Source organism: Myotis nattereri (genome assembly GCF_964212035.1).
Source record: "Myotis nattereri genome assembly, chromosome: 12".
NCBI classification, from domain to species: domain Eukaryota; kingdom Metazoa; phylum Chordata; class Mammalia; order Chiroptera; family Vespertilionidae; genus Myotis; species Myotis nattereri.
Genome location: NC_138087.1, coordinates 77,573,712 through 77,599,245, shown reverse-complemented (window position 1 = coordinate 77,599,245; position 25,534 = coordinate 77,573,712). Strand labels below are relative to the sequence as shown.

Genomic DNA, 25,534 nt, shown 5'->3' with positions numbered 1-25,534 from the left:
CTAACCCTGGCTGTCACTCAGTAGCTCTGTTCTCTCCCTGAGCCTCAGGTCCCTGGTCTGCAGGATCAGGAGGTGAAGGCATTTCTCACAAAGCTGTAGTGATCCACGCAAGTGCTAGCCAGTGCCCAGGGCCTGGGCGGTATTGTTAACCGGGTCACAGTGCTCCACGTAGCTGCCTGTCTGCTTGTCGCTTCGCCCAGGCACTTGGTAAAAGTTAGCCCCTTTCTAAGGGTCAGGCATTGCTCTTGGTGCTGGGGATACAGCAATGGACAGGACGAGATCCCTGGCCATGCAGGGCTGACATTCTGATGGAGAGACAAGTACGACAGGCGGTCAGAAGCTTTCGAGGACTGATGCGTGCAGTGGAGACCATAGCACAGCATCAAGGGATGAAGCCGCCCAGGTGGGTGGAGGTGGCTGCTGTGGTTTGGAAGCTGCCCGCCCCTGCCTCCCCTATCTCATGGAGAGGACCATCTTTTATAAACTGAAACACGTTATGCAGGGCAGAGGGTTTTACTAGTAGGATCTCCTCTGCGTGAAGACAATGGCCTGGCTTTGTCATCTTCTGAGACTGGGGACGTGTCAGATTGTCCATTCACCTCTGAAGGGAGGCCATGCAGCTGGTCACCATGTAAGAGCAGTGGCTACTCTTAGGGAACTTAGTACAATTGGGCGATTGGAGGCCGGAGCAGGGAAGGCCTGGCCTGGGGCATACTGAGTGGTGGCAGAGTCTTTCTGCTACCACAGCTGTGGGTGTGTAGATCATGATACAACTTTACTGAAAGCTTCAGAGAACCTGGATTGATGGGAACATTTGGGACAGGACTCCGAGGTTGGAAACATCTGGCACAACCTGACCGACCGGTGGCCACAGCTGCTCCCTGGGCACCTGTCTGCCATGCTTTGGGCCTTGGGCCTGCCTTTGAAGCACAGAATTGAAGCCACAGCAAGAAGGAAGCTCCCTTTTTCGCCCCTTCAATGATCCCACCCATAGCAATGCCTCTAGTCCAGCGGTTCTCAACCTGTGGGTCGCGACCCCTTTGGGGGCGAACGACCCTTTCACAGGGGTCACCTAAAACCATCGGAAAACACATATATAATTACATATTGTTTTTGTGATTAATCACTATGCTTTAATTATGTTCAATTTGTAACAATGAAATTGGGGGTCACCACAACATGAGGAGCTGTATTAAAGGGTCGCGGCGTTAGGAAGGTTGAGAACCACTGCTCTAGTTCCACACCTAGAACCTCAGCTGACTGGCTGCACTCATGTACCCAGTCAATTCTTTATTCATTCATCTTTCACTCAAGTTTCTCTACGTCTGTTTTTTCAACCATCTATCTGTCTGTCCATCCACCCACTCACTTAGTTACTACTCCAATAAGGCATTCATTCATTCATTCATTCAACAAATGTTTACTGATCATGTCCTTTGTGCTGGGCACCGTGTTTGGTCAAATGCCAGCTCCAGGGGGCTGGGTGGAGGGAGGCACAGAGAGGGCAACGGGGGACATCTGTAATACCTTCAACAATAATTTTTTTAAAAAGCCAGTTCTGGGAGGAAGAACATGCTTAACGGGCAGCGTGGACAACTTTGCTACCTTCTTCCTGAGACTTGGTGTTCAGAAGGGATAATGGAGCCCTGGCTGGTTTGGCTCACTGGATAGAGCGTTGGCCTGGGGTCTGAAGGGTCCCAGGTTCGGTTCCGGTCAAGGGCATGTACCTTGGTTGCGGGCACATCCCCAGTAGGGGGTGTGCAGGAGGCAGCTGATCGATGTTTCTCTCTCATTGATGTTTCTAACTCTCTATCCCTCTCCCTTCCTCTCTGTAAAAAATCAATAAAATACATTTTTTTTAAAAAAGGGATAATGGAGAGCAGAGGCTAGGAATGCTGAGCGCATGCATGAGTCTGAACATGTATCTGCATGGGCGTGAAGATAATGACACAACTTTACTGCAAGCCAATGCAAGGTGTGTTTGGATCCTCCTAATACCACAGCCATCTCTAGGGAGGCAGGATGGGCATAATGACCCCATTTCACAGAGGCAGTAACTAAGGCTCAGTCTATTGGAGTTCACCTGCCCTGGAAGCCCAGGCAATGAATGCTGCCTCTTCCAGAAGGTTTCCCACAGTGCGCCTGTTGGGACAGATCACTGACTCCTGCAATCCCAGAGGACGCCGCTAGTACTTCAGTTAGTGTTTTCCGGTGGCTCTGCTTCTTTCACTGGCGCTGGCTGTGTATTTGTGTGTCTGCTTGCCCACTGGGTGGATACTTCTAGAGAGGCAATATCAGACTCTGTTCATCTTTCCTTCCCCCTCCCTCTCCCCTCAGCCTCCAACATACACACAGTGCATCTCAGCTGCTCACTAAATGTTACTCATTGCCAAGTGGCCTGCCTAAGGCCACCAGGACTGTTTAGAGCAGTTTTGGCCCTAGCTGGTTTGGCTCAGTGGATAAGAGTGTTGGCCTGTGGACTGAAGAGTCCTGGGTTTGATTCCAGTCAAGGGCATGTACCGTGGTTGCAGGCTTGATCCCTGGCCTGGGTCAGGACATGTGCAGGAGGCAACCAATTGATGTGTCTCTCTCATATCGATGTTTCTCTCTCTGTCTCTCCCCCTCCCATCCACTCTCTCTAAAAATCAATGGGAAAATATCCTCAGGTGAAGATTAACAAAAGAACAGCTTTGAACCCTGCTCTGCCATCACCTAAACCCAGGCCACCATCAGCTCTCACCTGCAAACCAGTAGTCCCCATTTTTAGGACTCCTATAGTCCAGCTTGCCCAACCCCCCTCGCCAATCCTTTATACATTATCCCTAGCAAACCTTTAAAAATGTAAATCTGGTCCCACCAGCGTGGCTCAGTGGCTGAGTGGCAACTTATGAACCAGGAGATCACAGTTCGATCCCTGGTCAGGGCACATGCCTGGGTTGTGGGCTCGATCCCCAGGAGGGGGCTTGCAGGAGGCAGCTGATCGATATTTCTCTCTCTCCCTCTCCCTTCCCCTCTCTGAAATCAATAAAAACATATTTTTAAAAAATGTAAATCTGAACGTGCCAGACCTTTTAGGATCCCCACTGGGTTAGGATAAAATCACAAAGCCTCCCAGTGTCCTATAAGGTCAGCAGGGTCACTTTATCTGAAACTTCCCTTCCTCTCTGTGCCCTAGGCCCACCAGATTTTTCTTTCTCAGAACTCACCAAGTTCTTTTTGCTCATTAGCTTTTAGCGGGCTGTTCCCTCTGCCTACAACAGTACCAGTGCCAGCGCCCCGCCCCCCTTCACCTAACTCCCCACCGCTCAGGGTGGCTCCCTCCACCACGTGTCCTGCTTCCCCCGTGCATCTCCTTTGGGGACCTCTGCTGAGTCCCTCACTACTAGCACACAGTAGGTATTCTATACATATTTGTTCAATGACTAGCAATAGGACCCCTTTTGTCTCCTCAGTTTCCGAGGGTGAGAGTGAGGTGAATGAGCCCTTTTCTGCCCAGGACTGATGGCTTTAAAGAGCCCTGACATTCCCCGGAGGCTGAGGAGCCCTCCTTCTGAGATGAAGCTGACCAATGGGGTCTGAGGGTTCCCAGGTTGTGCAGAGACCACCCTAGCCACTCTGACAAGGTGTGCTGCTGCCAGGCCAGGGCAAGACTAATTTATAAGGAGACCCTGGGTGTTCTCCTGGGTCTGGAGCTCTGCACCCCCCCCCCTTCTGTTTTTCTTTTCTCTTTTGGGGGGGAGGGTGGGATCGGTTCTGGAGTTTTGAGTATGAATTCACATCAGTCCCCTCCGTAACTGTGGAGTAAAGGCTGGCAAACTGTAGTGGGCAGCAGGTTCCAGAGCCCCGGGTTCCAACTCTGGCTCCATCATCACCTGCCAGTTGCACGGACTAGGAACGTAACTGCCACCAATCTCCGTTTCTTCAGCTGCAAAGCTGGGCTGATAATAGCACCCACTTCCCAGAGTTGTGGGACTCAGCAGGCTGCCATACCTTCCAAGCACCCTGCATAAAGCATTGTGGGTATTGTTGTTATCAGCATACGGATCGTTCCCAAGGTGAGGACCCAGCTAGCAGTGCGCCCTCTCTAAAAGTCCTCACTGTAAGTGTTACTCCCCAGAAGTCATATTTCTTCCACTTTTGTAATAAACTTCCAGAGGTTCACATAGTTCATTTTTAAGTTACCAATGGATATTCAATGATTGATCGAAGGGAGGGCACCATACTGGGCTCTGGGGACACAAGGATCAGTAGGACCCATTTCCTGTCTGAGTGAGAACAGACACACCGATAATGACAATTCAGCGAGGGCACGTGTTCAGGCAGCCCACAGACTGTGAGGAAAGAGGATTGTAGGACAGGGGTGCTTTGGGGTCTTGGGGAACCCTGGGGTGGATGGAGGGCAGGAGCTATGGGAAGGATGGCCACACACTCCCCTCCTGGGCGTGAATTCCCTGGGAAAGCGAGGCTGAGCTCTGCGGAACACAAACTGGGTATGTATCCCCTGGAGACCGAGAACCGTCTCCTGGCAGAGATGGGGTGGAGAGCGCCTCCGAGCCAGACACAGCCCCTGCCCTCCTGGACGGGTGGGATGTCCAGTGGAAGAGACAGGACAGCAATGCTAGATTCCACGCCCCTCTTCCTCCCCTGCTCCACCCCCAGCCCCTCTGAGAGCTGAGGTACCTAGGTGCCTGCGGGAGGTGTCTTGGGAATCAAGCCTGGGTCCCTGCAGTCTGCGATTCTTAGGGGGGGGTGTGGTCACTGGAGCCGGCACCTTCAGCCTGGGGGTCAGGGCTGCGTCCCCTCCCTTAAGCTTCAGCAGAGCCTTTCAAGGGGTGACCCTCTGACCTCCAGACTGTTCCCCCTCACCCTCCAGCTAGAAGCCCTTGGGGCAGGAGTTTAAGAAGGAGGGCTCCGGAGGCCTCAGTGTAGATGCAGAGAGGAGGCCAGGGTTGGCTGGGCCTTGAAAGACTCTAGAGCCCCCTGGGCCCGTGAGGCAGGCTCAGTCAAGGCCAGGAGCCTTGTCAGGTCCATGGGAGCGCAGGGCAGAGATGCGGGTGCCTAGCCAGGAGGAGGGAGGGGGGTGGGCAAAGGGTTCAGCGGAGGGAGCAGGCGGGGCACTGAGAGTCTAGGACACAGGGTGGGGGTGGGAGGGCGAGGGGTCCGGCCAGCGCAGGGGGGGCGCCCCGGGGAGGGGCACGCTATGTCTTTAAGAGCTGCCTGAGCGCAGGTTGCAGCTGCCTGGCCAGCCCGAGAGACAGCGGAGATTCATTACCCGCCGACACAATGACCATTGATGGCCCCGTGGCGTTATTCAAATCCAGTACCAATTGCAGCCGAGCCCCTTTCTCCGCGCCAGGCCGTATTGTTGGAGCGGCCCACTAAAAGCCCGCCCCGGCCCCGAGCCGCCAGAGGCGCCCGCTCGGGCTCAGCCCTGCGCCTCGCCAGCCCGCCGGCTCCCGGCCCGGCTCACCGGGCAAGACAGGTGACCCGGCGGCGCATTCCAGCGCTCCCTGCCGCCCCGGCCACCGCCACCGCCACCGGCGCCCCGGCCGCGACTCAGCCACAGGGAAGCGGAGAGCACCCAAGCCGGTGCGTGCGCGGGGATGGCGGGGGCGGGGGCCCCACGAGTCCAGCAGTCCGACCCCGGCTCGGAAACGCCACCCGGCCTCGGCCCCCGCTCCCGCTCTCCGGATTCCTGGCGATCCCGGGAAGCCCAGGCTGGGGGCGGGGAGAGGGGAGTCGGGGTTCCCCGGGCCTGACGGAGGAGATTCCCCCAACCTGGGGCAGCGCCGAGACCCAACAAGGGCCACTCTAGGGACCCCGGGCCGCGATCGAAGGAGACACACGCCCGGGGCGAAGGGGATTCCCCACGCAGGGCCGGGATCCGCGTGTCTGCTGTCCACCTTACCGCGGCGTGGGCCGAGACCGCCGGCGTCTGCGAGGTGGCCGGATGCGCAGCGCGGAGACCTCCTGGTCTGTTCCTTGTTAAGGAGCGAAGCGGAGCCCCGCCGGGGACGCGGGCCCTGAACTCAGGGGCTTCGCCACTGATTGTCCAAACGCAATTCTTGTACGAGTCTGCGGCCAACCGAGAATTGTGGCTGGACATCTGTGGCTGAGCTCCGGGCGCAACAGGGGCGGGAGCCGCAGGGATCGAGCTCGAGAGGGCGAGACCCTCGCTCGAGCGGCGGCTGGCTGGCCCCAGCGCCGGGATCGCGGCCACCCCGCCGCCCAGGAGGGATGCCGGTCCCTGCCGCCGGCGCCGCCATCCTCATCCTTGTCGTCCTCCTTCTCCTCTGCGGGTGACCAGTCCTGGCTGAGGGGGTCCTCCAACCGATCGCGTCGTTTCCCCTTTTTCAAATTCCGGCCGGAATGAAGCTGGCACGCGGCAGTGGGACGAATGTGGTCCCGGGAGCCCGCTGTTGGCGGGCCGGCCGCAGGAAGTCGGAGCGAAAGAAGATGCTGATGCCGGCAGAATGCGATAACTCGTTTTGAACTGGTTCTCACCTACCCCCCACCAATACCCCAATACAAAAAAGTCTCAACCGATCCCTAAATCCCCAATAAACCGACCCCTCCCGCCAGGCCCTCCAGAGGGACCGGTGGGCTGAGCTCCTCCAGCCGCTGCGGAGTGAAGTGTGGGGAGTGACGCGTCCCAGCCGGGCAATTGCCTGGGCTTTGGAAACGGAACTTGGGTAAACGAATCCTTTTCATTAAAGACAAATCTTCGGAGATAGTGGGGCTTATTCGTTTATTTCCTCACAAGTGGGAGTCAGGAGACGCCTGGGGAAAGGGGCAGTTGGGCACGGCTGGGGCTGAGGTCAGGTAACCTGACCCCTCAGAGGCAGGGCTGAAAATGACCCAAAATGCTGTGGACCCTGGCTCGGAGCTGGCATCCCTCCCTGCCTCCCTCCGAGGGGTCCTTCTGCCTTACTCCTCTTCCTCACCACTCACTGGGGTGCAGTGGAGGAAGGGATATCCCATATCGACCCCCCTCAGCCAATAAAGGTGAGAGGAATCCTCACCCAGCTTCCAGGACTTGGAATCTTGGGTGGGACAACGGCCACTCCAGTGGGGCTGGAGGCAGGGAAAGACGTCCAGGTTACAGGGGTCAGGGGGCAGGCTGATCCTCTAAAGTTGAGGCTGTGAGGGGCCATTTCAAGTCCCTTGCCCTGTTCCCTACCATGGAGACCCTGACATCAGCACCTAGTGTGGGCTGTCGAACAGCCTCTCTAGACAGCACTTTGGACCCCAACACTGGCCTTCATGTGCACCCAGACCAGCTCCTACCAATAACCCCAATATGGCTGCCTCCACCCACACAGGTCCAGAGGCCCCCCACCTGCAGAGTGGAGGGGGGCGTGGGTCCCTTATGCCTTGAGAATGATGCAAGCACATCCCCCACAATTCCAGCACACTGCTGGGACAACCAATTGGCACTTCATCCCCATAGAGTGAAAGAAAGTTCACCATAAATCATTGCATTTAATGTTTTGGGCAGGATGATGTTACTGCTCTAATATTTATTTATTTATTTAAGATCTCCCTCCAGCAACCAAAGCTTTTCTCCAGGTCTTGTGAAGGAGGGGCTCAGCAGTCTTATCTGTGCCACCCCCCATTCTGGGTTCTGGGGCTGCTGGCTGCAGCTGGTGGGACAAAGCCTGGCCTCAGACAGACATGTGAGGAAGCGTGTTTCCTGGGGCCCAGACTGGTCAGCATGGACTGGCTCTGCCACCCCTTCTCCAGATGGCCTGTCAGGTCGCCCCCTGCAAGACAGGCTGGGTAGTCTGGGTTTTAACCCCTGCCCCCTTTTCGGGTGAAGGGCAGTTCTGAAAGCCCTGGGTGGGGGCAGAGAGGTTGGACCAGAGACTATGGCTGAGTGGTTGTGGGGTGCCATTGGTTTCTACGGATAAAGCTCCAGGCAAGGCTAGTAAACAACTTAGTCTTTTATTTGCCCAAGGCCAGCTGTTGCAGGCACCGAGGCCCCAAGACTTCCAGAGGGATGGAGGGAGGAGGGGTGAGCCACCCTGCCTACCAGGTGCTGCCTGCCCCCATCCTGCTTCTTGCAGGCGGTGGGAAGGGAGATAAAGTCTACATTTGTGGCATCAGTATCAGCCCTGTTTTCTGATACTGTAATTATTCAGTTGTTGTTGAGGAGGAAACTGAGGCACGCTGACCCTTTCAGGCCTCTATTTGCTAGTCCAAGGTTAAGCCTACTCCCTCCTCCCCAGAATGAGTTGCAGGCAGCCTTTTGCTGGGGGAGGGTCTCAGGAGCCCATCTGGTGGCCTGTGAGGAGGGGGGGGAAGGCCAGCCAGGGTCAAGGGCTGTGGATGGGGGGGAGCAGAAGGAGGGGTGTGGTTGGAAGAGCAGCTGCTGGGTGGGGGGAGGAGGGTTAGCTCTGAATAGGGGACCCCAGCTGGGGTCCCATAATGATATCGGTGGGGGACAGGCAGAGCCCTCTGCTGTCCAGATGGGGAAACTGAGGCGGGGACTCCTTCAATGTTTGAGAAGGGAGGGGCCTCCCATCAGCTATTCAAGGCCATTCATCTTCCCCATGAAGACACTGTGACCTGGAGCTGGAGTGCCTTGTCAGTGGTCACTCGGTGTTTAGACTGAGACATAGGAGTGGAAGGTGGCTGGGTCACCTGGCCCCAGAGCCCCGCTCTACTCTTGTCAAACCAGAGGGGCACCCTCCCCCACCTCAGCTGCTGGGAGAGGGAGTGCTGGGCTCAGGCACCTGCCTGCCTGCCTGCCCCTGCTCACGTGCCTGCCTGCGAAAGGCTCATTTTAGCACCTGGCCTCTTTTCCCTGCATGGAGGAAACCCAGGGGACAGATCAGGGAAGAAAGCAACGAAGAGGGACAGGGAGATCTGGAAGCAGGGTCCAAGGGCATGTCTGATTGTTCTCTTCTCCCCACTCCGGGGCCCAGGCAGAGAGAGGGGTCCTTAGCCACCGTGCAGAGTGGATATGAAGAGGACGCTGTCCTGGTCCTGAAGCTGGTAGTCCAGCTCACCCTGGTCCAGGAGAGAAATGAGGAGACCATCAGGGCCACTTTCCCAGTTTCTCCCCAGGTGTCGGGAGGGCCAGGGGGAGGGGATGTGTGTGCACCTGGTTGTTTTGGGAAAGAGAATGTACCAGAAAACCAGGTACCCTGTACTTTAACTTGCAAATGTCCAGGATGGAGGACAGCTCACCACTTCCCCCAGCTACCCTTTTCTTCCTCTCTCGGGGTGGGAGACTGGAGTAGCCTCAGTTTGGAGGCCAGAATGGGACAGAGGATTCTTCAATCACCCTATTTGGGCCTCATGAAAGGCCCTCAGCTTGCCCACTAAAGCAGTGAGGGGAAGGGGTGGGGGAGGGATGTCCCCGAGGTACTGACCAGCAGTTCCCAATCTGCATCGTTAATCAGCACCAGAATCCCTGGCCGCCTGTGGGAAAGATGGTGGTGAATAGCAGGGAGGGAAGGGCAGGGGGCAGTCAGTAGCAAGGACAGAGAGGCTTAGACGCTGGGGCTGAGGAGAGTGTGGTGGGAGCCTTTCCTCCTGATGTTCCTGTTAAACATCTCCCAGGAAGTAGAGGTGACAGTCTGAATCTAATGGAAACAGGGTCAGACGGTCACAGCCTTGGGGCCACATGGAAATCCCAGCACCGCCGCCCAGGTCTCAGCAGGTCACTGTTTCTCGGAGTGTCCGTTTCCTCTGCGGAACGTGGGGCAAATTACAGTGCCTCCCCCACGAGGCCTGTGCGAGGATGGACAGGGGTGATGTGTGAGGTGCTTCTCGCCTGCGTCTGGGGTGGTGCCCACTGGCAGCTGCATGTTTTTCCAAGGGTCTGTCTCAGTCTTCCAAGCCAGGGAGGCCAACAGTGCTCCGGGCACCCGAAAGCCTACGGCAGCCCTGCCTGGTGTAAGGCAGGGTAGGCTGATGCTTGAACAGGTACCTTGCCTGGCTCCTGCTGGCAGTGGCCCAAGGAGTACTGCTGGCCTTGGGGGTGGCCTCCATGACTCCCGACCCATGATCTGAGCCAGGGGCCGGACGCCCCAGGACCTGCTGGTGACCTCTGCTTCAGGGCAGATGAACGAGTCCCACCGCTTCCACCCGAGGCTGGCCTGTTGCAGAAGAGACTTCTGTGCACTTGGAACCTGGCTCCTTGCCTAGGAGGCTGAGCGGGGCCTGGCACAGGTAGAGGGGCTGTGGGCTGAGAGCAGGGGTGTCTTCAGTGGGCACAAGTGTGTGTGTGTGTGCGTGTGTGTGTGTGTGTGTGCGTGTGTGTGTATGCGCGCGCATGCACTGAGTGACCCCCTAGAATCCTAGGCCTCTGCCGTCCAATATGGTTCCTATCAGCCACGTTCAAATTTAAATGACCATGAAATAAATGAATATTTAGTTCCTCAGTCACACTAGCCACATTTCCAGGGCTCAATAGGCTCACGTGCCCAGCAGCTACCACACTGGACAGCACAGATACAGAACATGTCCATCATCACAGAAAGTTCTAGACTGTCAAGGAAGGAAAGGGACCCTGGGCAGCTTCTTTTCCTCAGTACTTTTGAACAGAGAGCGTAGCCAAGGCCTAGAGCAGTGAAGTAACTTGCCTAAGGTTCCACAGCAAGTTTGTGGCAACCAGAAGGAGGTCTGTGGTGACCGGGAGAAGTTGACCAGTCTCCTGACCTGGGTGTTAAAAAGTCCCCAATGATCGTGTGGTAACCATGCAGGCGCTTTCCTCAGAGGGTCAGGGGATGGCAAAGGAGACAACAGGAATGGAGAAGGCGGTGGCTGGACACGCAGCGAGGGGCTCAGACCTCCTTCCCTCTGCCCGCCCTCCTCAGGGAAGGGAGAAAGGGACTCACACACTGTCTCCCTGGATGAACAGCTCTGGCCGCTCTTTTAGCAAATTCTTCTTGATCCAGACAAGGAGGTTCCGGATGTCCCCTGGAGAGGAAGGCACAGAACAAACTACTGTCAAACCCAAATGATTCCTGCTGCCCAGTGCCTTGCCTGCACCAGAAGGAAGGGAACGCGGGCTTTTTTAGAGCAGGCTGTCATGCCCCTGAACTCGTGGATTCCCAAGGGGAGGAAGTGGGTTAGCAGAGGCAGTGACCTGCCTGGAAGTCTGCAGAGAAAGGGTCACCTCGCTTATTGAAGGCTTGAAGAGGCAAGGGGGACTCAAGGCAGGCAGCAGGAGGAACTGTCACAGCTGCAGGGTTGGGAGACAGGCCCCCATCCACGAGTCCGGGAAACTGGTCTGAAGCTGCCACAGACCGGCTTCTGCGAGGGCCCTGAAGAGCCCCCTCCACCTTCCTCTGCCCAGCCAGTCCCAGGGGGGAGGATTCCGCTTTGCTCCTGGAGGGGTCTGCATATATTTCCCTTTGTGAGGGGAGAAAAACAATTGCTGAGCTGATACCATCAGTTAATTTCCTCCAGCAGAAGGAGAGAAGGATCCTTCACCAGCAGAGAGCTGACAAATCACTGCGCCCCAGCTCCCCTTCACAGAGCGCCCCCCTCCCTGGGCTTGGGCAGCACCCTGAAGAGGCAAGAGATTCAGGGCCGAATGGGCCTCTCCTGCTCCTCTGGACGCTGACACCTGCCGCTGTGTTGCTGTGGGACGGCCACCTAGCTCTTTGCACATTATGCGGAGGCTCGGGGCCACTGTCCCCAGGGTCACCTCTCCTTTCCTAGGCACAGGGACACCTGGCTCTCTAAGCTCCTCTGATGCCATGGCTCTCAGCTACCACTCCTCAACAGTCTGTCTCCCGAGGCTGCAGAAGTTCCTTCTCTCCCAGAGACACCTAGTGTTGGAGAAGCCAGTGGAGGGCTTGGGGCTAGCTAGTCACCCCCACCCTGAGTCCATGTCTCAGGCCAAGCTGGAGAAGGGCCTAGGCCAGCCGTGGGCAAACTACGGCCCGCGGGCCGGATCCGGCCCGTTTGAAATGAATAAAACTATTGAAAAAAAAGACCGTACCCTTTTATGTAATGATGTTTACTTTGAATTTATATTAGTTCACACAAACACTCCATCCATGCTTTTGTTCTGGCCCTCCGGTCCAGTTTAAGAACCCATTGTGGCCCTCAAGTCAAAAAGTTTGCCCACCCCTGGCCTAGGCAATGCCTTGGTTTCTGCGCCTAGAGCCAGTCCTGGCACGTTGGTGAGGGAAAGGCTGCTGGGGCAAGGCAGGTCCAGCAGCATGTCACACACACACAGGACCAGCGCTGCTCGGGGTTGTAAGACACTCTCAATGGCCTGCATACCACCCTCCCTGGAGGCAGGCAGGCTACACACTGGTCCGGCTGGCTCACTGCTCCATGCCAACTTCCCTGGATCATATGTCAGAAGAGCACGGGACCATGGGCAAAGCGTCCACGGACTGAGACTGCCACCTTAAAAATTCCTTTTAAACAAAGCAGACAGGAGTCCTCATGGTCCCTGGAGTGGGCAGGGGACGGGGAGCGTTGCCTCCAACGAGCTGCAGTCCATTTGGCCGCCTGGCTGTGCTCCCCTGAGGCCTGAGCTTCAGAGGTTTCCCCTTGGCCTCCATCTTGGCACTGTCTGGTGGGCCGCCAGCCCATACATCTTGTGGCCGCTCGATAGAACCGCCAGAGTCTGACACATCCATCAGCCAGCCCTGGCGGCAGGGTTCTGCCTGTGTGTGCAGAGGCACTGAGAGGGACTGGGCAGTGCCTGGCCTGAGGGCCACCAGCTGCACCTCCACAACCTGGCCATCCTGTATAGAAACAGACCCAGCTGTGTAAAAGGAAGAGGCTTCTATTTCACTCTGGAGATGCTGGGGGTGTGGGGGGTGGTGGTGGCTAGTAGTCATGTCGGGGTCATCAGAGTGATAGCACCATCCTGGAGTCCCAGAGGGGTGGGCTCGGGGTGAGTCTGCTGCCGGTGCCGGCTCATTTATCATGATGCTCCTCTTTGCTGAGGTCATTCCCTCCCTCCACTGCACCCCTCAGGCCTGCCCACATTCTTGATAACCTGTTACCATGGTGAGGCCACCACATCACCATTCTTATTGTTCCCCCATGCCTGGATTTGGGGGTGGGGAGAGATGGGACTCAGAGCAGGCTGCAAGGGCCACTAGGCCTGGCCTCAAACACACCCCCCCCCCCCCCCGCCCCCCAGGGACATCTTGCTAGGCTTGCTGAGGCCCAGACAATATGCAAATGGCCTCCAAGCCAGATGGTCGGCTTCCAAAGGCACCCAGGGGAGGAGGAAGGGTTAAGCAGAGTCAGGGGCTGGTGGCTTGAGGATGGCTCTGGGGAATCTCACTTTTACCTTCCTGCTGAGTCCTGCTGCCTTCCCACTTCTACAGAGGGTGTTTTTCCTGCTGGGATCCCATGCAATCATTCTCAAGATAAATATTTACTGAGCAACTAGTAGTGCCAGGTGCTAGGGAGATGGCGGTGAGCAAGACAGATACGGCCTACCCTCATGGAGCTGACAGGCCAGCAGGGAAGCCAGACATTACTTATTTAATGAGTTATGATAAATGCTCCTTTGTGTAGGGTTGGGAAAAACTTTTCTGAGGATGTTAACATTGAAGCTGAGGCCTGGAGAATGAATAGGGTAGGATGGGGGAGCAGAAGGAAGAACATATGGGAAGACCTGAGGCAGAAGGGAATTGGCAGGTTCAAGGTAACAGAACGGAGAAGGCAAGAAGGTTGGCATGAGCAGTTTTAGGGGCCAGATCTGGAAGAGACTTCACTCTCCCTGTGAAGCCCAGGGTTATTCACCAAATCTGTGCTCCGAGGGCACAGAACCCACCCTGCCTGGAACTGTGCTCTGTGTTTCTCTGCCTTGACACACGTATCAAGATTCAGCTCAAATGTACAGTCACCAGTACTAGAGTGTTCTGAGGACGCAGCACTGGCCATAGCACACAGCACAGAACCTTGCACACAGCCCTGGACTCCATCACTTCCTAGTTGTGTGACCTTGGGTAAAGATTTCATGAGCCTCAGCTTCCTTCTTTGCAAAAATGGGAATGTAAGAGTCTCATAGGGCTGTTGTGAGGATCGAATGAGATGATTCATATAAAGCTCTTGGCCCTGTGCCTGGCATATCAATGCTGTAATTCTTCTACGATTCAGAAGAACCAGTACCTTTTGCCCTCTCTTGATGCCCTGGGCTTCCATACTCTGCCCGGGGGTCTAGGATCCTGGGGATATGTTCAGACCACTTTGGAGAGTGGAGTACAGTCAGCCAACCATTAATCAGACAGTGCTGGGACTAGCTGGGATTTTTTGTGTGGGATTCACTCTCTTTATTTTTTTCAATCCTCACCCAAGGATATGCTTTTATTGATTTTAGAGAGAGAGGAAGGGAAAGAGAAACATCAGTTGGTTGCCTACCGTACATGCCTCCACTGGTATGTGCAACCTAGGTATGTGCCCTGACCAGGAATCGAACCCACAACCTGTTGGTGTATGGGACAATACTCCAACCAACTGAACCCCTCACCCCCGTCCGGGAGATTCACTAACTTGGAGAGTGGTGACGGAGCCCCAGACACTGGCCTTCTCTCTGTTTTAGATGTTCAGATCCCAAAGATGCTGCCAGGACAACCCAGCTAGAAGGAACCACATCCCGAGGCCCTGGGTGCTAGAGGCCAGACTGCCCCTAGGCACGCCGCCCCAGAAGGAGAGGAGCACCCAAACACAAGGTTTCCAGTGCAGGAGGCCTGGGACCCGGCCTGCCCATTGGGGAAAAGTCAGTGATAAGCGATGGGGGCTGCTTGCTGCCTGTGGCAGAATGGTTAAGGATTTGGGTTCTGGAGCCGGGACGTGTGTGCCAGATGGCCTTGATAGGAAGTCACTTTACCTCTCTAAGTCTCAATGGCATCCTCTGACAATTTGGGACAATAATCCAACCACCAAAGAGTTGCCGTGAGGATTCAGGCATAAGGCTAGCAGCAGGCCAACACAGCATCACACACACAGGACAAATGTACATTTGCCCAGTGAGTTAGGAGTCTTTACCCTACGGGCTACCAGAACCTCCTAAAAGCTGCTGGCAAGCCCTAACCGGTTTGGCTCAGTGGATACAGCGTTGGCCTGAGGACTGAAAGGTCTCAGGTTCAATTCGGCTAAGGCAGTGGTCGGCAAACTGCGGCTCGCGAGCCACATGCGGCTCTTTGGCCCCTTCAGTGTGGCTCTTCCACAAAATACCGACTTCTGCGCATGGGCCACGAAGTTTCAATCGCACTGTACGTGCGCCCCCACACGTGGTATTTTGTGGAAGAGCCACACTGAAGGGGCCAAAGAGCCGCATGTGGCTTGCGAGCCGCGGTTTGCCGACCACGGGGCTAAGGGCATGTACCTTGGTTGCGGGCACATCCCCAGTAGGAGATGTGCAGGAGGCAGCTGATCGATGTTTCTCTCTCATCGATGTTTCTAACTTTCCATCCCTCTCCCTTCCTCTCCGTGAAAAATCAATACTGTATATTTTTTTCTTTTAAAAAAAGCTGCTGGCAATAGGGCACCATGATGCCCCTTAGAGAGCATCTAAAAAGGCTCCCACCAGAATCCCTCACCCTGGTGGACTTGTCCTTGCCTGGGAACACTGGCCACCCACTGTGACACCCTCCCCCCCCCCCCCCCACGACACACCCCATAGTGTCAAGCCTAGATTCTCAGACTGAAAGAGAACAACCTCAAGGTCTTATCAGATATTGAATCCTGGCTGCAACAGACCCTCATCCAGCCTCTCTCTGACGCTTCAGGGAGAGTTTTCCCCCAACCAGAAATCTATCTTCCTGTCACTCCACTGAGCCTGGCTGGTCCCTGGGGACCATGCCAGCAAATGTGTCCCCTCATCCCCATGCCTGCCTTGCAGATTTGGGAGAGATGGATCCTGGCTCCCCCGAGTCTTCTCTTCCGTAGGTTAAACCACTCCTGTCCCCACCAAGTCTACTAGGCTCCAAGCAAGGCTCTTCTGGGAGCCCACCCCAGGCCTTAGTTGAAAAGGGCAAAGAATGAGCTGAGATGGGGGGAATAAAAGAGAAGAGAGGGTAGAGAGAACATCAGAGGGTCCATTTACAAGTGAATGGGGGTAAGAAAGGAGCAGTTTGTGGGCTAAACTGGCCTCAGAAGGAGGTTTACAGATGTGCAAAGGGACGCTCCTCATTGTTTAATTAAGCAGAAAGTGGATCTTTTCAAAAGCAATTTTGCACAGGGACTGGGGTGGGGGTGGGGGGTTGTAGGGGAGAGGATGGCAGTGGGGAGGGGATCTGCAAACAGGCCGAGAGCAAAGAAAAGAACAGCTGGCCCCAGAGAGGCTGTGAAATGCATAATAAGCAGTTTAAAGCACGCGGGAGCTCTCTCCAGCTCCTACCCTCCCTAGTCAGCCACCCTTTAACTCAATGGCAGGACAGAGGAAGAGGGGCAGGGAAAGGTGAGGCCAACACGTCTCCTCCTGGGGGTCAGGGCAGGTAATGCCCCTGGTGGGGCAGTCTGTCTACCGATGTTTTGGGTTTGCTCCAGGCCACTGACCACCATGCAAAGGTTGCAAGCCTTGAGTTAAAGGGATCCTTGAAGCAAAAAGCCAGCCCCCAGCAGCCACAATGCCCAAAGCTGGTGGGTGCCCAGATGACCTGTTTCATGGAAATGGCTATTAAGATGTCCCCCTACAACATGGTGGAGAACCTTTTTTTTTTTTTTGGCCAAAGGCCATTTGTATATTTACATTATTTGTGGGCCATACAAATTTATCAACTTAAAAATTAGCCTATGCCCTAACCGGTTTGGCTCAGTGGATAGAGCGTTGGCCTGCAGACTGAAGGGTCCCAGGTTCGATTCTGGTCAAGGGCATGTACCTTGGTTGTGGGCACATCCCCAATACGGGATGTGCAGGAGGCAGCTGATCGATGTTTCTCTCTCATCGATGTTTCTCTCTATCCCTCTCCCTTCCTCTCTGTAAAAAATTAATAAAATATATTTTTAAAAAATAAAATAAAAATTAGTCTACTATATTTGGTCAAACATTTAATTAACTCACTCCAATGCCTTGGCAGGGCCAGACTAAATGATTTCCTGGACCTTATATGGCCCACAAGCCAGATGTTCCCCATCCCTGCTTCCCAAAATTGCATACTTGCTTTGAAAGCAATGTTTCCAAAAATGTAGATGTCAAATAGATAACCAAATCAGTGAAGATGAAATCTAGCCCAACCTCCCATTGTACAGATGGGAGAACAGGCTCACAGAAAGAAGTGACTCGCTATTGTGCAAAGCCAGGCTCCTTGCTTGCAGTTTCACCCACTTAGGCTTTGCCCATCCTCTTCTCCCAAATTGGCCGGGTTGGAAGCTGTCCCCTGGCCCAAGACCCAGGGCCCTGGAGTTTCCTTGTTTGTGAGACTTGTCACAACCCATAAACTTATGGCTGCTATTTTCTCTGCTGGAGTCTCCAGGACCTACTTGGCCAAGTGGCAGTCCCTGGGCTGGGAAGGCTGCCAGACAACAGATCCGGGCACGGGCCGGGGAGAAGAGTAAGACTCTCCCAGTGGCAACTGTTGGGCTCCCATGTGCCAGGGTAAGGCCTGGCAGCTGCCAACCAGCTCTGCGGCTGCGATGTGACCCAAGCCTCTGGGCACAGCAGGGCAAAAATGGGAACCAGAAGCAGAGTAACAGCCAAGGGCCCAAGACTGAGCAAAGGGACCATTTCCGCTTCCTTCTCGTCTCCTTTTCTTTCATTCCAGAGAGGGGAGGCTAGGCCCCACCTGCCCTGTAAGCAGCAAATGGAGGAGGAGGGATCGCAAACCTGGTTAGCCCACCTTCCTGAGTAACTCTGGACAGTCTCCTTTCTCTTGGTTTGGTTTCCTTGATGATAGATAATATTTGCTGGAGTCATTATGAGAATAAAAATAAGTAGCTGTTGAAAGCATGAATATAAATGAAAGTGTAAAAACTGGCAAGTACACTGCAGGTGTAAGATGTTATGTGACTCAGGGAGCCCCTTAGGGTAAATGATGATGGGTTAGACCAGCCGTGGGCAAACTACGGCCTGCGGGCCGGATCCGGCCCATTTGAAATGAATAAAACTAAAAAAAAAAAAGACCGTACCCTTTTATGTAATGATGTTTACTTTGAATTTATATTAGTTCACACAAACACTCCATCCATGCTTTTGTTCCGGCCCTCCAGTCCAGTTTAAGAACCCATTGTGGCTCTCGAGTCAAAAAGTTTGCCCACCCCTGGGTTAGACCCTGAAATCTGGTTCTGAATTCCAGCTCTGCCATGTAAACAACTGTATGACTGGAGTAAGACACATGACACCCGAGTTTGGGTGGCCACTTTTAAAAATGGAATGACATGCCCTAACCGGTTTGGCTCAGTGGATAGAGCATCGGCCTGTGGACTGAAAGGTACCAGGTTCGATTCTGGTCAAGGGCATGTACCTTGGTTGCGGGCACATCCCCAGTAGGAGGTGTGCAGGAGGCAGCTGATCAATGTTTCTCTCTCATCGATGTTTCTAACTCTCTATTCCTCTCCCTTCTTCTCTGTAAAAAATCAATAAAATATATATTTAAAAATAAATAAACAAAAATAAAATAAAATAAAAATGGAATGATAGCTACCGCCTAGGAATCTGTGACAATTATTTGCACAACCAATTGGGGCTTTGCCAACCACGCCAAACTCAGCACGTGCCTCTCATGACACTGGACTTCTTTCAGTGCCCTGACATTCTGAGGCCTTTCACCAGGGGGTCTTCCCAAGGGCTACCTGCTTTGCTTGAAGCAGGCCCCACACCCTCTGCTGTCCTTCCCATTTACCGGGCTGACTTAGCCTCCAGGTCACCTCTTCAAAGAGGCCTTCCCTGACCACCTGTTGTCTAATTGAAAGCACCCCTTTGCTCTCATGCCCGTGACAACCACTTGTACAGTTATACATGTATGTATCTACTTATCTATTGCCTGGCACCACTTCCGTAAGCTCCATTATTAGGGCAAGAACCATATCTGGCCATAACCAGTTTGGCTCAGCAGATAGAGCGTCGGCCTGTGGACTGAAAGGTTCCAGGTTCAATTCCGGTCAAGGGCATGTACCTTGGTTGCGGGCACATCTCCAGTAGGGAGTGTGCAGGGAGGCAGCTGATCGATGTTTCTCTCTCATCGATGTTTCTAACTCTCTATCCCTCTCCCTTCCTCTCTGTAAAAAATCAATAAAATATATTAAAAAAAAAAAGAAAAGAACCATATCTGTTTCACTAGCACTGAATACCCAGTAACTAGTACTATGCCTGGCAAAAAGGAGGCGCTCAAATTAATATATTCCAACTACAGGAAAGAATAAAGTACTAATTGGAATGAACTGCATATAATTTAGAAGAAAAAAAAAAAGCTAAGTTAAACATAACTACTGTAATAATGAGAAGAAAAAAAAAGAATAAAGTACTAGTATTCAGTGAGCATTTGGCCAATGAATGAATAAAAGGGTTGGAATTATGAAACGTGGGGACATTCGTGCCATGCAAATGCAAGGGAAAATCAATCCTAATTTGTGGTATTTTAATCACTGCCCAGCCAGGTCTTTAAGGCTTCTTCTGAGAGCCTCTTGTTCCCTCCCAAAGTCGCATGGCCATCAGTCAAACTAAGAAACAGTCACCTGCATCACCCTGGCTCCTTCCCTCCCGAGGACACACACAATCCCACAACCCTGACATTTAACCCCAGCCTCATACCCACCACCAGCTGAAAGGGGGCAGTGCCCTGGTCCTTGGTGAGTGTCCCCCAACCTCTGAATGTGGCACGTAGACCTACCTTGTGCCACTGCTCTCAGACCCGGAGGAGGAGCAGAGATAACCTTGGCAGCCAGTGAATTTGGGGAATAATTGTTTGATTCCTGGCAGATGAGTGTCCAGTTCCAGAAAGAACCCTGTCAAACCGCCCTGACCTTTTCTTCTGCCTGCCTCCAGGAACCTCATTCCCCTGCCTCCTAACGACTGATTCCTCTTCTCCCCTGAAGTGTCTGGGCCCTAGGGAAAATGGCTCTCAGTCCTGAGGGTCCTGAGCATTCTTCTCTGACGAGGACCCACTGCTAGGACTGTGGTGCAGCTCCACAGTGATGCCACCCCTGCCTCTAGGCTACACTGATATTTACCCAGCTGGACCTCTTCAACCCCATTAGGGCAAGAACCGTATCTGTTTCACTAGCACCAAATCCCCAGTCACTAGTTCTATGCCTGGCACAAAGGAGGCCCTAAAATGGGCTTCCCACCCCCTGCCCCTCCAGAGTTAGAAGGCAGGGACTGGCTCTCATTCATGGCTGTCTCCCCAGTGCCTGGTACATGGTCTGCCACACAGGAAGTGCTCAGTATATGTTTGTTAAAGAAAGATGAACCAGTATTTAAATGGACAAATGAAAAAAGCCCATTGTCTCTCTCAGTCATCCTCCCTCCTCCAGCCTCCTTTCTGGCTGGGTATCTTCTTCTCATCTGAATCCTCTTACCATAATGTGAGCCCATCTGCCTTTTCCCATCCGCGGTGAGGATTACCCACCTTCGTGAAACCATCTCTCTGCTGCCATATAATAATAATAAAGATGCTCCCTTAGCCCTGGCCAAGTAGCTTGGCTGGTTAAAGCATTATCCTGATACACCAAGATTGCGGGTTTAATTCCCGGTCGGGGCACATACAAGAAGCAACAAATGAATGCATAAATAAGTGGAACAACAAATTGATGTTTCTCCCTTCCTTCCTTTCTCTCTAAAATCAATAAAGGAAAATATTTTAAAAATTAAATTAATAGAGATGCTCCCTTTAGCAACCCTGAGAGCTGGAGATTACCATGCCTACTTCACAGATAAGAACACTCAATCTAAGAGAGGCGAGGGCACTGGCCTAAGGGCCTAAGGGGGTGCACACTTAACCCACATTCATAACCCACGCCACCACCCTCCTGCAAAGCTGGCTGGTCTGAGAGAGGATGGCGATCTCTCTTCCTCCTTCCCTCTGGCCAGGAAATCTGACCTATTCCCACTTGAACGGGGTTGAATGACCCTGTAGACTCCCGCCCAGTGTACCCAGAGAGGGGCTCAGACGCCCATACTCACAGGGCTCCTCCTGTCCAGGCAAGGTGACCTGATGTTTTTTCACACCGTCGAACAGGAGCTCCGCGCCACCTCTGCAAAGGAAGGCAGAGAAAGACAGCCCGGTCAGTCCTGCACACACCTCGCTGAGAATGAAATCTGCGAGGGGGCTGGCACCAGAGCACACGAGATGCCGAGATCCAAGGTTCAGGAACACCTTGGGTGCCAGTGACTGACTCCTGATGTGGTCAATAGGAGAAATCATTTTTACCAATAACCAAGAATTCAATTTGCAGACTCTTGTTTTCACTCCTCTGCTTTCTCGAGAGGCAGCTTAGCACACAGGTTCAGGTTGGGTGCTTTCCGCCTCGAGATGGAGACCAGCCTCCACCCCTGCCTGACACCGGGACCCCGGGCATGTGACTCCATGTTCTCAAGCCTTAGCCTTTCCATCTACAAAAATGTTGAGAAGCCACCATGAGTCACACTGCAGACCCTGTATGTGTTGAGGGGTTTCCTCTGGCCAGGTGAGGGTTTGAAATGTCCCTGCTGTGCCAACCACTGCTGGCCTGGTGGCACACCACAGTGCCGGAGGGTAAGAGATTTCACCAGGCTTAGCAATTTACAAGACCATTCTTCATCTCATTTCATCCTCAGGGCATCCCAGGGAAGGAAGAAGGGAGGCAGACGTTATTAACGCTATCCAATGGAGAAGCAGAGCCTGAAGAAGTGAAGTGACTTGTCTAAAGTCACAGAGGCAGTGGCTGAACTAGGCTTTGAAGTCTAACTGGTTTCTGCAGCCCTGGCAGCCTTAGCAGAAAAAAAAAACAAGACCCCCCCCCCCCCCAAAGGTCAGAAAGCCCCTTGAGGGTAGACTCTGGTTCACTTCTGTGTGCCAACACCAGCAAGGGAAGGCCGGTTCAGCAGAGATGCTCAGAGACAACTCCAGAAGCCTGGGCTTATGATGTGGACACCAGGACTCTTTCGGGGCCCCACACTGCTTCACCCCTGGGTCTCCTGATCCCATTGCAGACTTCATGTGGATCTTAACTGAGAAGGCCTTAAAAGGCCTTTGACAAGATGCGAGGTCTCCCACCCTACCACTCTTTCCCAATTTCAGAGGACAGAGATGTCCTGAGACATGCCACTGGGAGGCAAAGGCAAGGCAAGCATTGTCATGGGGGAAACATGGGGCGACTGTCATCCAAACAAGGTTATGCTTTGTTGATGCAGAAATGTGGAGGGGGAGAGGAGGCCCATCTGTGGCCGCGCACAGGGCCATTTCAGCTGCAAGCCTGCACAGAGCCTCCATTTATCCCCTTCCAAGAGCCTCGTTCTCTCCTGGGTGGGGGCTGGCACATGCAGCAGCTGGGGTGGGGGAGGGCCACAGGCAAGGAGCTCAGAAATTGGGGGGTCAGAGAAAAGGGGTGGGAGCTGGAGACATTGGGACCCAGGCAAACAACCAAGAATGGCCAAACCTGGTGGTGCCAGGCTCAGAGGCCGAGTCTGTTTTTCCCTTTGCGAGCAGATGAAGAGAGAGCCAGGGAGTGACCTCGCTCAGAGAGTGACCTGTCACCGCTGGGTTCACTAGCTCACCGAGAGGGGTGTGCGCTGTCAGCACACCTGGAGGGGGATGAGGTGTCTGCCCAGACTCTCGAGTGATACAGGGAGGCAGGCCAGGGTCCTGTTTTGGCCCCATTGGAGAACCAAAGCCAGACTCTTTTATGTCGGCATAGTTTGCTCTTCAAGGTCAATTAAGGAATTGTATCTTAAGATACTTCATCTTTCTTCCAGTCCCCAATTCTTGGTGGGAGTGTTTCTTGGTACCAGTGACCGGTATAGACATTCCCAAAATTGCCTTCACTTTTTCTAGCTTATCATCTTCTTATCTATCTCTCTCTCTCTCTCTCTCTCTCTCACACACACACACACACACACACACACACACAAACATACGTATATAAAATATATTTTTTTGATTTCAGAGAGGAAGGGAGAGGGAGAGAGATAGAAACATCAATGAGAATTATTGATCGGCTGCTTCCTGCACCCCCCTACTAGGGATTGAGCCCGCAACCTGGGCATGTGCCCTGACCAGGAATCGAACCGTAACCGAACCGTGACCTCTTGGTTCATAGGCTGATGCTCAACTACTGAGCCACACCAGCTGGGCTTATCTTATATATTTTTTAATTTTTGTTTATTTCCCCTCTACCGGTTGGAAGGCAAGCTCTGCCTAAAACAAGGACTGACACATAGCAGGCACTCAGTTTGCCACGAGTGCAAATGCCCATTTCTCCCACTTCTCTAACTTATTACCTCCCTTTGTCAATACCTCCAGGCTCAGGAAGAAGGAAAAGAGAAGAGGAGGAGGGACTCTCATATCTGCACCACAGGAACAAAACACACCTATACTACAGATTTGAATCCTGTGTGACCTAAGAAAATGGTGTGCTAAGGGCAGTTCAGGAGGGGAAGGAGAGCAGAACTGATAAGAGTGAGAAAGGTCTGAGTGGTCCTCTGGGAGGGGCTGGGAGGACATCTGCTCAAGGGGGAGAGGCCAAGTCCTCACCCAGACTCTTCAAGGACCACAGTGGCCACTTCTATGCAAATCTGCTACGGTTCAGAGTGAAGGGTGAAGGGAGTCTGCTAAGAAATGTAGGAAATTAACGGAAGGCCAGGGACAAAACCAGGCACTGAGAAAAGAACAAAGAGAGAAGGTTTCTGGGTTTGGTACGCACCTTGGGCATTCATGCTTTCCTGAGGAGCTGTGATTCTCATGGGACACTGTGGTGGATGGAGGTGTTAGGAGGTGGGTAAATGGGTGCAGAAATGCTGTCCTGCCCTGTTGGGGCTCACTGTTGCTCTTGGGGATAAGGGAGGCTGAGGCTAGACAGTCTGGCCAGAAAAGGGGTAATTAAGCTGGTCTATAAGCTCTGGAGGCAAGGACCATATCTTCTTCACAGGAATTCCCTATTGCTGACAGACAGAAGATATTTTTGATCAACAAATACCATGTCTGACTCAGTGAGACTGAAAGGTGAGGTTGGCTGTAGATAAACCTTAACACTGGTAGTCGGCAGCTTCCCCATTTTCAGCTCTGCTAAGGCCTGTCAAAGCAGCAGGGATCTCCTGGAACCTCTACGCTATGGGGGCCATGGCTGGGCCAAGGGTCAGTGAAGCAAAAACAGTCAGGAGTCCAAACCAGTATGGTTCTAACTGGATCCAAGGAGCTAGACAATATCATCAATTAAAACGCATTTAACATTCATGAGGCTACCTCCCCCTAAGGGACAGAAATGCTGAACACTGGAGAACATGCACAGAGTTCCATTTATCTTTGTATCCTCCGTGTCTGGCTCACTGCCTGGCACATGGTAGGCACTCAATAAATGACTAGTGAATAAACTACCCAATGAAGGGAAAGCATGAAAGAAACAGGGGGCATCCAATATAAGAAAAGGCATTTGGGGACAGAGGTTTTATATTTTCAGACTTTCCCTTTCACATAAGCCTTGGCTTGTTTCCCTTCCCCCCCCCCGCCCCCCCCCACACACACACTCAAGCTTCCATATGACTGGAAATTACACCACCCATCTCTTAGGCCCTAAGACTTAGGGTGTCAGTTCCTTTGCCTTCTACGCTCAGCAGTTTCTCTCAGCTCTGAAATCATATATAGAGGACAGAAAGTAGTGGTTTGAGGAGACACCCTCCCTGATCAGTGTTTCTTCAGCTACTGTTATGCATACTCCGATTCCTGTACTTTTCATCTGTGCACACTGTACTGTCAGGGTTAGTCTTCCCCACTGCGCTACCTTATCCCTCTATCTCCACCTGCCTGCAGACAGGCTCAGTCAATGTACTGAACGTCCTAAAAGGGGCTCCGGTATGTTTAACCTGAGAAAGAGAAGAAAGGAGTCTCGTCTTGGCCACACATCCCACGAGAATCAAGCCTTCAAGAACCCTGTAAGTGGACTTGCTGCCAGGAAAAAAGCATGCAGGAGTATACGGGAGCCCTTCTGGGCTCTAGATCAGGTGCCAGACACATGGGCTTGGTCCAAAACGGGATCGGCAAAGAAGGCGGGGAGCCCGCCTGCCAACCATCACGCCGTTTGAGTCCGGCAGGGTAGAGGGCACTGAAGAGTGTCCGGAGCGCACCTCCCCGCCCGGCCGTGCGCCTCTATTCCCGGACTTACGGCCTCGTCGCCAAAGGAGACCGAGCCTTTCAGACCCTCCGAGGCGGATGGCGTAGCTCAAAGAACGCGCCAGAGGCCTCGGAGATTCTGTCATGACAGGCCCCAAAGCAGAGGTAGAGGAGTTCTGGGCCTGAAGACTTCAATCCATCCCCACGGCGCCCCCAACTCTGCGACTCACCCGAACTCCACCTCCACTGATAAGGGCGCTGCCATGTTGAGGAAGCCGAGGTCGCAGGAAACTCCCTTCAACTTCCGGCGCTCCCGCCCCACTTCCGGTCTCCGCGGACGGAAGAGGCGGTGCCCAGGGAGC

General features: G+C 53.6%; 1 protein-coding gene across 2 annotated transcripts; it reads right to left on the bottom strand.

The window, feature by feature from the left end:
* Window positions 1–7,481: 7,481 nt before the first annotated feature.
* URM1 (ubiquitin related modifier 1) lies at window positions 7,482–25,499 on the bottom strand. 2 transcript variants are annotated; one of them, XM_081104178.1, is made up of 5 exons: window positions 25,403–25,499; window positions 21,053–21,123; window positions 10,848–10,929; window positions 9,378–9,426; window positions 7,482–9,012 (listed from the first exon to the last, which is right to left on the bottom strand). In XM_081104178.1, the coding sequence occupies exons 1-5, from the start codon at window positions 25,435–25,437 to the stop codon at window positions 8,944–8,946; spliced, it is 306 nt and encodes a 101-aa protein (XP_080960304.1). In that variant the 5' UTR covers window positions 25,438–25,499; the 3' UTR covers window positions 7,482–8,943. The 2 variants fall into 2 exon arrangements, with proteins under 2 accessions (XP_080960304.1, XP_080960303.1); XM_081104177.1 differs by lacking the exon at window positions 9,378–9,426.
* Window positions 25,500–25,534: the final 35 nt, after the last annotated feature.